General features: G+C 40.5%; 1 protein-coding gene across 3 annotated transcripts; it reads right to left on the reverse strand.

Moving 5' to 3' along the window:
* Positions 1-967: 967 nt before the first annotated feature.
* On the reverse strand, positions 968-13,073 carry LOC110004071 (CD276 antigen). Of its 3 annotated transcripts, none has more exons than XM_020659611.3 (8): positions 12,731-13,073; positions 11,162-11,494; positions 8,004-8,039; positions 7,160-7,438; positions 6,882-7,034; positions 6,389-6,475; positions 5,349-5,391; positions 968-3,887 (listed from the first exon to the last, which is right to left on the reverse strand). In XM_020659611.3, the coding sequence occupies exons 1-7, from the start codon at positions 12,786-12,788 to the stop codon at positions 5,354-5,356; spliced, it is 984 nt and encodes a 327-aa protein (XP_020515267.2). In that variant the 5' UTR covers positions 12,789-13,073; the 3' UTR covers positions 968-3,887; positions 5,349-5,353. The 3 variants fall into 3 exon arrangements, with proteins under 3 accessions (XP_020515267.2, XP_029138475.2, XP_020515268.2); XM_029282642.2 differs by lacking the exon at positions 12,731-13,073 and adding an exon at positions 12,167-12,265; XM_020659612.3 differs by lacking the exon at positions 8,004-8,039 and having other exon boundaries at positions 12,731-13,065.
* Between the last annotated feature and the right edge of the window lie 2,934 nt (positions 13,074-16,007).

Here is a 16,007-nt window from a genome sequence, read left to right on the forward strand (position 1 = left end):
CAACACTTGACGTTTGATATAAATCAGGGCGTCCCTGACGATCTCCGAGCAGGTCAGGGTCGTTAAGATTGCGTCTGTATAGGGCGCCACAGGAACGAGTTCTTAAACCAGGAAGTAAGTTAGCATTTTAGCGCCATGGGGTCGTTTCCCTCAAACTCTGTTTTTTTTAATAGGTCGGTGGTTAGATGACTGAAATAAGGTCTGTGTTTAACACAAGAATAAGAGATGTTCACATTGTACGACATTAAACACGTCAGTGAAGACTCCCACATGTGAAGTTTTCACGTGTCCTTACAAAGGCGGTTGCTAACGAGTGGCTAAATGAAAGTGCGGTTGTCGGGGACTTTAAACGTCTTCATGTTGAAAGTTACATTCAGACACACGGTAACTTCTGAGGATCACATTAAAGCTTCAAACATCAGAAAAGCGGTGTTCATTTATGAAGATTATCTTTCTGAACCAAACGCCAAAGCTTCATAAACGTCTGTTTGCCACAGAGATTATTTTCAGCAATAATTCAAAATCTGATGCAAAAATCCCAAAGTCTTCTTCCTAAAGAGCCCATGGAGATGCTAACTCCCGGGTTGGCCTACAGAAATACGTCTCTTTGTTTCCTCTCTATAAGATTCACACTACGAGACAATCTGTGAAGATAACCGGTCAGAGCAGCCTCGAGTCGGGAACACCGCCGTGATCGTCGGTAAGGAGGAATCGCATCTCAAATCGGCCGATTATCCTGCAGTCTGAGTCAGGCTGAAGGAAGAGTGCCAAGAAATCTTATCTTAGAAATCTTAAACTTGAGGAGATGAAGTTTGAAACTACAGAAGCCCAAAGAGGACTTTGAGATGCATCCACAGATTAGACTTTACTCCGTTCTCCTGTGATAGAGGGTACACTCCCTCTTATTATTTAATGGAGACTCGTCTAATCTAATCTTTAGACAACAAAACCTTTCAGAGACATTGAATGACTTAAAAAAGATCATTTATTTGTACATTATTTACACTTCTTAAAAACAATACCATTCACTTTTTTCCTACCAGGTAAATAAAACAGACAAAACAAGCTAATGTGGCAGAAAGACAAAAAACACAAACTTCCTATAGACAAATACGTCACATAAATGAAGACATTATATCTCATTACAGATCACTTTACAGCACACAGAAAAATGACAAAGCAGAAAACAAGCCAACAGAAGATAAAGCCTCAGTGCAAATCATTTAAGTTAAAGTGGAGAAAGAGGCAGCACATATCTTCACGTTTGTGTTTTAACATCTTAAACCACAAACTAACACTTGTGCTCTCATAAACTACATTCACCTTTAATTATATTATTAAATTATTAAATATTTATTACAGTGTTGCTTTCTTCCCTAGCTTCATCGGACTATAAATGCCTATGACCAACTTTAATCCATCTAGCCAACACGTAATTTATCAACTCTTAATGCCTCTTTTTGAACATAAAGGCTCCTTTAAAGGTCCCATATTATGCTTTTTCTGGTTTTATATGCTCTTTAGTGTGTCCTGTGCATGTTTAGGCAAAAACGTCCTCCTGTTAGCTGTAGCATTAGCTGCATGTAACGCTCGGTTCTAGCCCCCCTCGATAAAAATTTGTTAGTGTGGCGTCTTGTCAGTGTGAGATCACTGATCTCAGCCCATTGGCTCGTTGTGGCCCAGCAGCTCATGTTGCACGCCCGTTAACTTCTGTAGCACGCCCACGATATGCTGTAGCCTGCGGTAGCACAGTAGTGCTAAGATGCTAATGTTTATGCTCCCCTCGGACGGAGCCAGAGTGGCTGCATTCCCAATATGGAAAAAGGGGCGGGACATTTCCGAGAAGCGTGCTGAGCAACTGACCAATAACGACGGAGCGGATCGGCAGACCAATCAGAGCAGACTTGGCCCACGTGGGGTCTAACAGTGTGGGGTCAACAGAGTGTAGCTGACGGACTCAGAGCGGAGAGGGAGCAAGGAGGAGCAGTTCATGAAAACAGACACTTTTTTAGAACTTTAGCTATTGTAAACGTACAAAAGTAGGAACATAGATTAAATATACGAACCCCAAAAAGGGCAGAATATGGGCTCTTTAAAAGAAAAAACAAAAAAGATGGAAAGTTAGAGAATACTTTGGTTGATAGGAGTTTGTTTACGGTCTCTTAACTTCAGTCGGGACAGAAAACTAAAGCGAGCACCGAGCAGCCTGCTGCACTGTGGATGAGTCAGCATGTAAAGTCTACAGCATTCACATGATTCAGTTTCTACGATTGGCTACGATCTGGCTGTAGTCTAACAGGTACCTGATAGTTTAAGGTTTAAGGTCCTGAGTTTTTGTAACATGAACATAATATTCATACTGAATGTCTTTGGCAGTAAACGAAATACATGAAAAACGTAATGAGATGTTGAAACAGGAAACGTCTCCCTGCCTTGATTAGTTGGTCATCCAAGGCAGTGACATCATTTTGTAAATAACAGATAATAAAATCTGCTTTACTGATTTTGTTTGGACTTCATATTCAAACAGCTGTACCATTGGAAGACTGATCAACCAGTTAAAAAGTTTGGTAACACTTAATAATAACATCATCAATAAAGGGTAAATTGATAGTTAATTAACTTTAGTTAATAATGATATTAATGTTAACAAACAATGAAATGATCGTTTATAATGTTTACAAATTATTTGTAATGCTTTAACTGACGCTATGTTAGCAGTTAATTGTTGCACACATTAATTTATACACTTAAAGTGTTTGTTAATGATTTATAAACCTTTAAGAGATGGTTTATAAAACATCTATAAACATTAGAGATACATAGAGCACATGTTTGTTAATTTCAATAATTGGTTTGTAAAACTGTAGAAAGACGATGCTATCGCTAAGTTAGCTGCAGACACAGTGACAGTGAACGGAGAAAAGACGTCCGGACCCACTGTGTTCTGTTGAACTAGAAGTGAACAGGTGTGCGTTGTGGCTGGCGCTCTGTGCAGGGAGAGGAGCGGGGAAAAGTAGCCGCAGAGAAATCCCGGAGTGTTCTGTCTGTATCGACTAAAGTGACTCAAAAAGTCAGTTTAGTAGCTGCTATGTTCTCTATGTTGTTCTCTGATGTGCAGACGCTGACTCAATATATTTATTTTCTGTCTTGTAAACTGAGCACGTTTCATAACAACATAAAGCCATGCATGTGTTGTATTATGACGTTATGTTCAAGAGGTTACCGTGCTCAGGCCCGGTTAGTCCTGGAGCAGTGTGAGCTCAGGCTGATGGGGGACTGGGGACGGGGGGCAATCGAGCTTAAGCACAGTACGGGACAACTTTGCAGAGTGAGTGCGTCCTAAAGTTGTTCTGCAAAGTGAACGTAACGTGTGATAAATTATTCATAAAGCATGAACAAATATGTGCTCCATGTATCTCCAATGTTTATGGATGTTTTATAAACCCTCTCTTAAAAGGTTTACAAATCATTCACAAACACTTTATAAAGTGTATAAATTAATGTGTGCAACAATAAACTGTAACGTCAATTAAAGCATTACAAATAATTAGTAAACATTATAAACGATCATTTCATTGTTTGTTAACATTAATATCATTATTAAAGTTAATTAAATATTAATTTACCCTTTATTGATGATGGTTATTATTAAGTGTTTTAAAGAGTTCATGTAACATTTTTCATGTTTATCGTATAAAAGCTTAAAACCTTTTTAAAAACTTGATATCAAAAGGCACATTTTGATTGGTCAGCGGTTAAGAGACAGAACATGTCCATAATGTTCAGCTGTGATGTTGAAATGTGTGTGTGCATAAAACTGAACTTCAGTTATCAGATGGATGATGTGAAAGAGATTCCTGAATCCTGATGTGAACCAGGAGAACCTGCAGCAAACACAAGAAACAGAAACAGTCAGTGTGTTATCTGATATATGAAGCAGAGAGTTGTTGGTCGTTTGTCCATTTGGATTTAGAATCAAACTGTCGAGACATTTCATGTTTTCTGTCAGTTTGCAGCCATGTCAGAGTAGGTAGCTGTAGGCAGGGTGAAACAGTTAGCATGTCTTTGTACAGGTATTTTATTTATTTCTTCAACAAGCTTAAAGCATTCACCAAGTCGCCTTCTCACAGCCAACAAAGGATCTATTCAGTGCATCCTTTGTGACAAATCTCAACTTTCATTGCACGCCAACTCAAACGAGCTGTCGAGTAAAACTATCGAATAACTACAAATACTGATGTTTAACTTGAAACAGAAAATGTTCTATCAAATATCAAGACACGTTTAAAGTACCGTATTATAAGACAGCTTTTTTCCCTATCAAAATAGGTCCGAAAAAGTCGTGTCGTCTTATATTCGGGGTCTAGTATTCAGAGCGCAGCTCTAATTGTTCGCCTGTCCCTTTAAATATCAACACACATGACGCGCTCTGGGAGGAGCAGGGGAGCGATGACAGTGAGAGAGAACACAGCAGGGCGGAGGACGTGTGTGAGGAATAAGATTAAGATTAAGATTTACTTTTATTGATCCCCGCAAGGGGAAATTTCAGTGACTAGGAGACATCGGAGGAGAAGTTTGGAGAGTTTTAGTTTAGTTAAAGATGTGGCCTGTATTTTCTTTGTTATTTAAAAATGTTGATAATATTGCTTGATTTTAATGTTGGATCATACTGTACATATGTGAAAAACTTTGTTTTGAAAAGTGCCGTAGCATATAACGATAAATAGACCTACGTTTATTATTGTTATCATTACTACAACAACAGGTGTTTAATTCAATGTGTTTTTAATATTGGGGAGCGATGAGAGAGAGAGCGAGAACGAACACAGCGGTGCAGTGTGTGTGTGTGTGTGTGTGTGTGTGTGTGTGTGTGTGTGTGTGTGTGTGTGTGTGTGTGTGTGTGTGTGTGTGTGTGTGTGTGTGTGTGTGTGAGGAATAGAGAGGAGACATCGGAGGAGAAGTTTGGAGAGTTTTAGTTTAGCGGTAGTTTAGTTAAAAACGTTGCCTGTGTTTCCTCTGTTATTTCAAAATGTTAAAAACATGTTGATAATATTGTTTGATTGTTAATCGATTTTAATGTTGAATCATACTGAACATAGTTCGCCCTTGTGAGGGGGGGGGGTAATGTGAAGAATCCTCTGCAGACCGTCTCCTTTCAGTTCGGCCTGAGCGGTCTCTACACAGACTGAAGGCCGGGTCCTTTGAGGGACACTTTTGTCTTCACCCTTTGATTTATCATTTGGATTCATTTCTAACAGATATCCATCTTTTTACTGATATCATCTGACAACAAAGACTGAAGGAAGCACTGAAGCTTTGATTGTTGACAAAGAAAGAGTACTTACCAAACTCAGATATATCCATTCTGCTCCGGTTCATCACGTTTATCTGAAATGTCAGAGAAGACATGAAAGTAAAACATTAAATGAAGGAGTAAAACATTGGAGTTTAAGTTTTCACATCTATCAAGCAGTGATTTTATAAGCCTTAATGTCACAGTTGATCTGTGATCCATCTTGACCCCCCCAACAGTTTCCAGGTAGATCTGCTGCTGATGTCAGGACACGACTCCTCTACATCATCTTCATGTTTTCTTGGTGAGATTTCTTTGAATTACAGTAAATATTAAACACCCGGAGCTGAAACACACCTAACGGATGGTACCGAGGGAAACGGGCGTTAACTTTCGTAACCTAGCAACAATGAGCGCTGGTGAGAAGCGCTCTGAAACGGAGGTCGTGAGCGCCTCCGTCTGTGGACCCAGGCCCTAAATATCTTTTTTTTTGGCCGATCTGATCGGGGACAAAGGTCCATGATCCGTGAGATTTGTGATCTGTTGGAACACCCGTGCTTATCCGAGCTTCAACCAACAAATAGATAACAAAAAGTGAATCATTCACTTCACGTCGTCTTTCTTCATTTCTACTGAGGAGTCTCCAAAACTGCTGGACTCATCAGATGTTCTGAAGGGCCGTGTTTATTGTAGTCTCTCTGCTGTGTGCACTCTGAGTCAGGTGTTCAAAAGAGATCTGGATTAAAGCCATCACCTCTCTTTAAATCTTGTTTTTGAAATAACTTGATAATCAGGAGAATAGATGAGGTACAGCAAACTTGGTTCTGGTCTGGATAAGTCCTCCAGTTTGGGACGTTGAGGCCTGAAGTAGGAAGGAGGATTTTTAGTTGTTGAGGTCACTACGGGGTTAACTCTGGGATTTTAGAAGGTGGTTACTTCACCATGGTAACTTCTGATGACCGAACCTGCTCCAGAGCAGCTAATGTTCGGGGTAAGAGATCGGTTTGTAGAAAGATAAGAAACTCTGACCAATCAGATCTGAAGCCTTCAAGTTGTTGTTCTTTCACATAATGAGAAGAAAAGTGGACTTACCAGGACCCATCGTGATCATAGATTCAGTAACGGTTCCATTCTGAGGTTTATTACGTTGAGGTCTCAGCTGAGATAAGAAGTCTATGACTGTAAACAGGAGAAAGAAAACATTGACATAAAGAAACAGGAGTTATAACGGTCACATCTTCTGTCCTCTCATGATGGTAGAACAGTCAAAGCCTTCATCTGAACATGCACACAGTCGTCTGTGTGTGAGATGCATGTCCCTAAATAACAAAGGTCTGGATCACACATATGCACAAACAGGACGAGCTGGGGGGGTTGGGGGTTCTGTGCCTTGTTCAAGGGCACCTAGGCCGTGCTCAGGCACCTCTCCAGCTACCAGAACAATTTTGTATTATGGTCCGTACTGGGACTTGAACCGACGACCCCTACGGACTGAGCTACTGCCGCCCCAAACATTTGTGTTGGACGGCCTGTTAAGTTAATTCAGATTACAAATATGTTAATATGAAACGTTTTCTAAACCTACCTTTGTGACGGAAGGCTGGGCTGCACCGTAGAGTCAAAGCTTCAAGTGCAGCTAGAACTACAGCTCCAACAGCCAATCCAACAGCCAATCCAACAGCCAATCCTCCGATCCATCCGTTGAAGACTTTGACAGATGAGTCCTCACACACTTTCTCTGAAACAGAAAAACAAACTAATGTAACACTCACTATGATACTGTTTTATGTGCAGCTCATTGGTCAGACTACAAAAACACAACATATGAACCAATAACAAAACATTAATAAAAGAAACCCTCACCACTGATGAAGACAAACGTCTTGGCAGATATGTTATGGTGGATTCCCTCCTGTTTGAGCACACAGTGATACTCCCCGCTCTTGGTCACATTAGTTTGAATAGTGAGGTCGTATTTTCCTCCTGTGATGGACCGCTGTGTCTCTTCAGCATGAAGGAGCTTTCCAGAACTGTCCTGCCACTCCAATTTAGGTTCTGGAGAAGCACCTCGAACTTCACACTGCAGGAGCGCCCGGTCCTGAGTTTGATGGAGTGTCCTGGTGTACGGCTCTGGAGATGCGACTGTGAACAGATTACGTACACAGCTTTATATAAAGACTATCATAGTGACTAAATGCACTTCTTCTCAATAAAGAGTTTCAATCATTTTTAGTTGTTTAGATCTGGAACACTTCCCACTGTGCTGAAGTAGAGATGAAACAACACATTTAACAACTCATTCCTCAACTTCTCACTGCATCTCGTTGAAAACATCTTTAGATTTGTAAATTTTCTTGCTGTGAGTGATGATGTCACTGATTTCTACATCCACAGTGTGTGTGCTACAACTCAGTCACTCAGAGGCTGTTAAATATCAAAGTGTCCAATATAGTGTTTGTGTTCAAACTACTGTTGGTAGATGTAGAAATCAGTCACTGGATCTCAAATCATTCTTCTGTGGAGTTCATACTTTAAGGCCTCGTTCAGATAGCAAACCACAATCTGTTTTAGTCTCATCCAGATTGAGTGTAGACATCAAAGATCTCATCAGTCTGTAAATGATGCTCCACATAAATATAAATAATGAAGGAGAGAGCCCTGAGAGTTGTAGCGTACATACTGCAGATGAAGTGACATCATTACTCACCTGGGTTTTCTCCTGAGCGATCTTTAAAGACGGGTTCTGCAGGATAAATCAGAAAACATTTTATCCACAGAGCAGCAGAGATATGAACAACTTACACCAAGTGAAGTGATTCAAGTCTACATCAGGAGAAATGTGGAAACTAGTTTGTGCTTTTAGTTTTAGAATCTATCACCTGGTCGAGCACAACGACTTCCTGAACTTCTCATGTTGCCTAGCAACCTCCTTATGATAAAAAGCCTCCACAGAAACAGGCGACACAACTTCACTCCCACATCTCTGGTGTTTATGTTCCCCTCTTTCTAATGTCACTAAGAATGCTCTGAGACTAACAGGTGAACTGTGGAGGTCTTTAACTTCTCGTCTATGACCGGGTCCCTTTGTGGTTGCTGTGTGTTTAAACATGAGGACAAACATACACATGAATCGTGCCTGAGACCACCTCTTCAAGCTGAGTACCCACACAGTACCTGAGTACGGTACACTTTGTGGTCAAGTGTACTTGGATCAGGGCCCGGGTTGATAGTGTGAAACCACCCTCAGTCTGGATTAGACTAAAAAAACAGATTGTGTTTTACAGGTGAGGCAGAAACCCACTGTGGGCTTCTGAGACAGAAAGTCATTAGTGAGTATAATTTTGTGTTCCTAATTTTGACTCCTCCGGATCTGATGGAGTAGAACATCGTGAGATTATTTACATTCATGTTTTAAAGCGAGGTCATGTGAAAGTGAAATAGAAAGAGCATGAAGCAACTGGACAGCAGTTTGGTTTCTCCATCACAGAAATCTAAGGGTGCACCGATAGATCGGCCCTGACCGGTGACCGGCCGGTCCTCACGAGTATCGCTGATTTTCAACCGATCAGACTCACACGAGCCGTTACATGCCCCGCACAGCGCACAGCAACACAAACACTAACCACACACAACAAGCTAACATGCCGTCTGTGTAGATGTGAGATGCCCATCAGCAGAGGAGAAAAAGGTTCTACATACAGGAGGAAAAACACAGAACCTTTCCCTGCACTTGCTCCCTCCTCACCTCTCTGCCTGTGGCGGGTCCCCCCCCCCCCTTAGTGCTGCCCCTCTCTCTCTCGCTGGGGGAGCGCAGAACATTAACATATTTATTCCTGTAATATTATTTAGTTGTGGAGGGAAACTAAAATGACAGAACCTCAGTGTATGAGTGCGTATTAAGAAGTCTGACCTGATGTGTAATAGGAATAACTGCAGATCAGAGACAGAGCAGGAAGCAGAATCAGACAGGATGTAGAGAAACTTACGAGTCGTTGACTTCAGCAGCTTGTAAAGTGACAGAGAGATGAAGCAAAGGTAAGAGAGGAAGTAGAAGAAATCATGTCAGGTTGTTAATTGAAGCAGGTGAGCTCATTAGTGTTGTCAGCCTCGTCTCAGTTTGCCTTTAATCATCACTGGCTTCACCATTGTAATTCAAATTTTATTTAAAAAAAATAAACCGATCTGATGAAAAAGAACTTGATTGAAAAATTGGTATAAATTAGTAACCCAGGCTTTTATTTACTTTTTTTTTTTTCCACACAGAGAGGCTCCTGTCAGACGGGGATTCAAACCAGGAACCTCCTCACTAGGGATGTGTACCGGATACCGGTGCTCTTATCAGTCTTTACATTAGTCCCTCTTATTTAATGCAGGGCTTTCTATAAGCGTTGCTGTCGGCCAAACAGCAGACCAGTCACTCAATTACAGCCGGCTTCTTTCAAACCTTAAATTTACATTAACGTGCTGCGGCTCGCTTTTCCTGTACATTTTAGAGGCAGGGCTCAGCTGAGAGGAGACTTCAGTGTTTGACTGAACGAAAGGGAAATAAATGTAATTTACTGCACAGAGACGCACGGTGGCACAACGTGACACGCACACAAGAAGGATTCAAACGTTTTCTCATACTCTACAGGTATATATGTGCCTGATGATGAATCAACAAATCACTGAATATCTTTCTATATAGCATCACATGTTCTGGGTAAAACGATCAGGGCATGATTCTGATAATTATTTTCTGCTCCAAATAATACGGAGGATCAACCGCTGCCTCTGCAGCCTGCGGAGGATCGTTCCTGTGTTTGTCACTGTTAACAGAGAGATGATGCTCATTGACTTCAGTGATTTACCTGAGTGTTGTTACCTGTAGCTTTACATCAGGCTGCAGGACTAAATGACCGCTTTTATGTCGCTGCTGCTCTGAGCTGTCAACGTGCATGCACGCACTCTTGCTCGCTCTCTCTCTCTCGGCCCGTGGGAGAGCGATGTGTCTTGATATCATATCATTAAGTTAATATTTAGCACCCTGATGTGTTGGTCTCAGTAAAATGACATTATTTTAACATATCAGCGGTTTACTGTGATAGAAAAGCCCTGACGTACCGCGAGAGGCATCACAGAGCTCATTGTAGACTATTAAACATTAATGATAATGAAATGGTAAATCAAAGTATAACCATAAGAGTTCATATGCTACAGTCAGAGTTTCTGAGGTTACTCAAACTGTCAGGGGAGTGTAATAAAAATGTATTTCCAAGTGTTTCAAATTGAAAATAATTTAATTTTAAATAACAAATGTTTCCTTGAAACATAAACATAAAGTTACTGTGATGACATCTCTAGTTATTTTATGTTTTACATTTAGACATCTTTCATGCCATGTGTTTAGTTGCTGCACCAAATAATAAAAGTGGTATCGATATCGATACCGCTAAAATCCTAACAATACCCATCCCTACCTCGCTGTGAGGCGACAGCGTTAACCACTGCACCGCCGTGCAGCTCATCCACAAACTGATCAACACTAAATGCAAAGCGTCCTCTAACTGAGAGCTGTCTTTATTTGTCAAAACGTTCAGCAGCACCAGGCTAGTAAAAGGGACTGGGCCTTCATTTGGGATGGTCTTTTATTTTAAGTTTTACGGTAATTCATTGAACATTTTCATAAATAAAGTATTTTTTATGACTTCTTCTTGGGGTGGTGGGAGATTGAGTTGGGGAATTGTTTGTAGAGGAAACTCTGTCACTTCTTGTAAAAGTTACAAACAGACTGAATTAACAGTTTGGGTCAAACTTCACCGAAAACAGCAGCTGGAGATCTTTAAAAAATATTTGTAGGAATAACAGTTTAGTCAAAATACTCACCAACAACCAGCTCAATGGTGAACTTCTGAGGCGGCTGCAGATGAGGAAACTCACAGGTGTAGACTCCACTGTCGGCCACCTTGGTCTTCCTGATCTTTATGGAGGCGTTACCGTTCTTCAGCTCGTCGTTAAAATGTGAGACTCGACCTTCAAACTGTTTGTCTTGACCTGAAAGGCCGTGAGCGTAATAATCTCCTCCGTCGTACATGAACACCTCCTTGCGGTCTTTGTTTTCGTCTTTCTTCCAGTCAAACAGCTTCGTCTCGATGTTCTCCTTGGTGCTGAGGGAACACGGTAACACAGCATCACTGTCTTCTTTCACCACCACTCCACCTGAGACAGAAACACGAGGATGAATCAGTTTGTTTACATGCAGAAAAATAAAGTTACAACACATTCATGGAAGCTGCCTGAGTTATTCTAAAATATCATCCTACTATATAACAAACATTTTACTGTTTCTTTTCTTTTTCTAACAAATAATAATTCAATCCTTTACACTTAAAGCATTTATAAAGTTGTTTATATTTGGCAGATATTTATTGTAACCTACATATCTTCATATTTTAACGAACAGCAGCTCAAGAGAAGGAGAGGGCGGCAGAGGTTTGTTCACATCACCTGGATGATGACTGATAACACAGTCCAGAGTTCACTGAGACATTCACAGGACTTTGCTCGATCACACAAAACAAAAAGTATCCCATATTGGGAGGCCTAAGACTTATATTGCTGTTGCCATGGTAATGAAACAGGCTTTGATATCAATTGATTTTTATAAGTATTATATTGAAGATCAAAGTTCTGGTATCATGACAGCCCTGCTGTGTAGGTCTGCAGGTGCTGCTGTGTTTTAACACTACCTCTGCTGCCCAACACTAGAGTTCACTTTGAGTTTCACCCTCTTTCCTTCAGCATCACGACCACAGAGAGGCTTAAGTTCATCACACTGCATACTCAGATCACAGTAACTGCAGTCAGCATTCCCCTGAAGTCTATTCTGACCTGTTGACAGCACGATCCAGGTGAGACTCAGAATGTGGAGGCCAGGGAGTCACAGGTAAACTGGTGTTTGTATGCTCATGTTGTTTGGGTTACAAGATAATTTACTGTTTATATTACACTCACTGCTTTCCTTGCTGGCCTAGTAGGTTTAGCTACAGTCAGTAATAATGAATAATATTGTTTGCTTAATGAAGTTACAGACAGAACATGAACAGGTGTTCTCTGTGACAGCTCCACTAACAGTCACTTTAAAAGAGGCTACTGCCACATGGGGTTTAGCATTAAGCTGTAAGAGATTGCCAAACTGTGAACATAACTCTCAGCTGCGACATGTAGAGGATGTTTCAGACTCCTGGCTCCAGAAATGGTCAATGATGGAGTTCAGAGGTCAGAAGAGGAAGACAGCTAACAGCTACGAGAGCTAACGTTAGCATCACACTTCGATCGTATTTAAAAATATTTAGTAACAGTAACTAAGGTAACTCGACAAAGGTCCATATTATCTATCTATCTATCTATCTATCTATATATCTATCTATCTATCTATTTATCTATATATCTTACCTTCTGCGCGTCCAGGTGTTATCTGGAGGAGCAGACAGAGGGACAGAAGCTCCTTCATGTTAGCACAGACACTCTGAAGCTAACTTCAGTTCTTTGCAAATCGACTGTTAAATTTTGTTTGTAAATCTATTTAATGTCACAAACAACTCCAACAGTACGTATTCTGTTATGAACGAGCACACACACAGCTTTCCCATCGGCTTTCCTCTCCCAAACATCACCCGGTTGCTTTCTCAGTTTGTATTTCCGGTTTGTATTTCCGGCCTACATTATGTTGCTGCCTCTCTCCGTGAATACTTGGTATTACAACGAAGTTTAGCTGTGTTGACTCGTTCAGCTCGGCTGCAGGATTTCTTCTGCTGCCCTTCTGCCTCTTTAGGGTATTATGTTCCTCACAACAAGCGCTGGGCGCCCTCTAGCGACCGGATTGAGTATCGCAATAATATTGTCACAAGTTCAGTGCAGGAAAATTTGGCTTTAAATAACTATTTGAGATACATAAACATAAAAAATATATTGTAGTCTCTTTTTAACTCATTCTTTTAGTAATGAACTGTATTTTCATCATATAATGAACGTTTCCACTGTTCCAATTACTTTTAACATATTCATGTAATTATTTTAATATTGTGATCCATTTTTAACCTTTTAATAACCTTTGTTTTTAGCTTAAGACAATTTAAACACATTTAAATGCATTATATACTTTTTTTTTTAAACCCTTTACAACTGCTACCACAATCTGTGATTGGTGTTAAGATGGATTGAGCAGATGTTCCAGGGTTTTCATTGTTTTCCAGTGAATGATACAGTAGAGGATAGCTGTTCTCTTTGCTCATGTTTATAGGTTACAATCCATGAGAACATGGTTTTACAGTTTGCTGCTTTATGGATTCCAGCCTTGTGTTTTCCATTTTTGCCAGATCCCATGCAAACCCACAGTGCCTTAGTCTCAGGTTTGTCATTATTACAGTGTTCCTTCTTTCTTCACCCAAATAGCATTGCTTTGTGTTTACACTACATTGAGTTGAAAAGTAATGACGACCCCTCTTTTCATTCTCCTACTGTCTCTTCCACACTGCTGTTGTGTTCTGTTTAATAACTGAACCACAATCTAACTAAACACCCATATAAACTCTTTATTTAAAGTATTTTCTGTTTCTTTTCACCGAGTGCCTCAACAACTATTCTTTCATCTTAGCCGTCAACAGAATATGGCAAGGTAGTGAAAGAGTCTTTACACGTGAGTGACAGCCAGGGGTGGGGGATTGTATTGGGGTGGGATCTGTTTTTGTGTTAATGTGTGGAATTATCCAAAATTCAATAAAAATAACTTTGAAGAAGAAAGTATTTGTAAAGAGAGAGACAGAGAGAGAGAGAGAGAGAGAGAGAGAGGAGAGAGTGAGAGAGAGAGAGAGAGAGTGAGAGAGAGAGAGAGAGAGACAGAGAGAGAGAGAGAGAGGCAGAGAGACAGAGAGAGAGAGAGAGAGTGAGAGAGAGAGAGAGAGAGAGAGACAGAGAGAGAGAGGGAGAGTGAGAGAGAGAGAGAGAGAGAGAGAGGGAGAGAAAGAGAGAGAGAGTGAGAGAGAGAGACAGAGAGAGAGAGAGAGAGAGAGACAGAGAGACAGAGAGAGAGAGAGAGAGTGAGAGAGAGAGAGAGAGAGAGGGAGAGAAAGAGAAAGAGAGAGAGAGAGAGAGAGAGAGAGAGAGAGACTTTAGATGTGTGTGTGTCAGGCCACAGCACAGTTGTCACTCGTTAAGGTTCATCACAGATTAAACCTGCTCACATGAATATGTTGTCACAAACACACAGAGTGTCTTTGATGTAAACAGTCATCTTCAGGTATTTCACTGTCAGGCATCAAATGTTTCCAAACCAACAGACTTGAATTTCTCCTTCAGACTGCAGTCTGATCAGCTCCGTGTGGAGTTCAACTTCTTTAACTAAGTAAACTCAGTTAAACCACTTTTGATATGAGTCTGGCAGTCTGTTCTTCTACGTGTCCGCAATATCGTGATCTAACTCTGTCACTGACTTTTTATGCACCGTGAATCTGTGCCATCTCCGTGCACAATTTGTAGGGAGCATTTTAGCGCTGCTCCACAGTTAAACCAGCGGACCTCTGTATGATCGGACAGCCTGTGTGTGATATCGTTTTCAGATAAGAATGAAATGTTCAGTAATAGTTATATTTTTACAGTCTGATTAAAGCTGGTGATAAAGGCACAACAGCAGGCTACTGCATTTAGAAGTGATGTCACGCTGAAACTTTTAGGTGATCAACAAGTTCACCTCTGGGTGACCTAAAAATGAACATCTGTAAATAAAATCAGTTAATATTCATTTTAATTTACTGTTTTTACAATAACCAGAGGTAAAATAAGTCTATCATCAGGCTCAACGCCGGTGTCCACAAACTACACTGGATGTGAGGAGACGGTCTGGGCCGTTACGCAGGACAGAGAGGATTGTTTTTTATTTGCACGAGCTGCTCTTTGTGGCTCACTCCATAGGAAGCTTTGTTATCATTAGTAAAACTTTTGTTTTCCATCAGTCAAGACAGGAGAAACTAATAAGAAGTGTGAAGAACTGAAGACCGTCATGATGCACGCAGTGCAGCGCCTCCTGTCGTTAAGTCACGTAGCTTTGATAAAATTCTGGCAACTTGTGAGCAAATAAAACTAAAGAAATATCTCTCCTTCGATCTCTCTTGAAAACCTGCATTCTGTGTCACCTCTCTCAGGTGTTCAGTCTGTTTTCTGATGTGATGTATTACCAGAGTAATGCAGGAGCAGCTCGTGATGCTCCCTGCTGAGAAGATAGTTCAAATTAATATTCCTATCATATTAACCTTTACGTTGCTCATTTTAAATACGTTTTCATACAATTCGGGGAAAATACGTATCACAAATATAAATTTATAAAAAATCTCAAAATATTTTTCAATACATTTCCTCCTTCTTCCCAAAACGTCTTGCGGACCGGATACGGCCCGCGGGACGTCTGTCTGACATCCCTGACTTAGATTGATGTTTATCTCATCATGTTTACAGTTTATAATGTTTTTATTTCATATAAATATTCTTGATTTCTTCTCTTCAGACATCAAACACTTACAGGAGGAGAAGTGCCACATGTGGAAACAGATCTGAAGTCTGAATTTAGAATTTAAAAATTCAAACCAGACATAAAACGATGAATCCTGATATTAAAAAATACTAAAACAACAAAGTCATGATGTGAACTCACTAATTGATCCTAAAAATCCTGCTCCAT

This window comes from Labrus bergylta, chromosome 5 (genome assembly GCF_963930695.1).
Source record: "Labrus bergylta chromosome 5, fLabBer1.1, whole genome shotgun sequence".
NCBI lineage: Eukaryota > Metazoa > Chordata > Actinopteri > Labriformes > Labridae > Labrus > Labrus bergylta.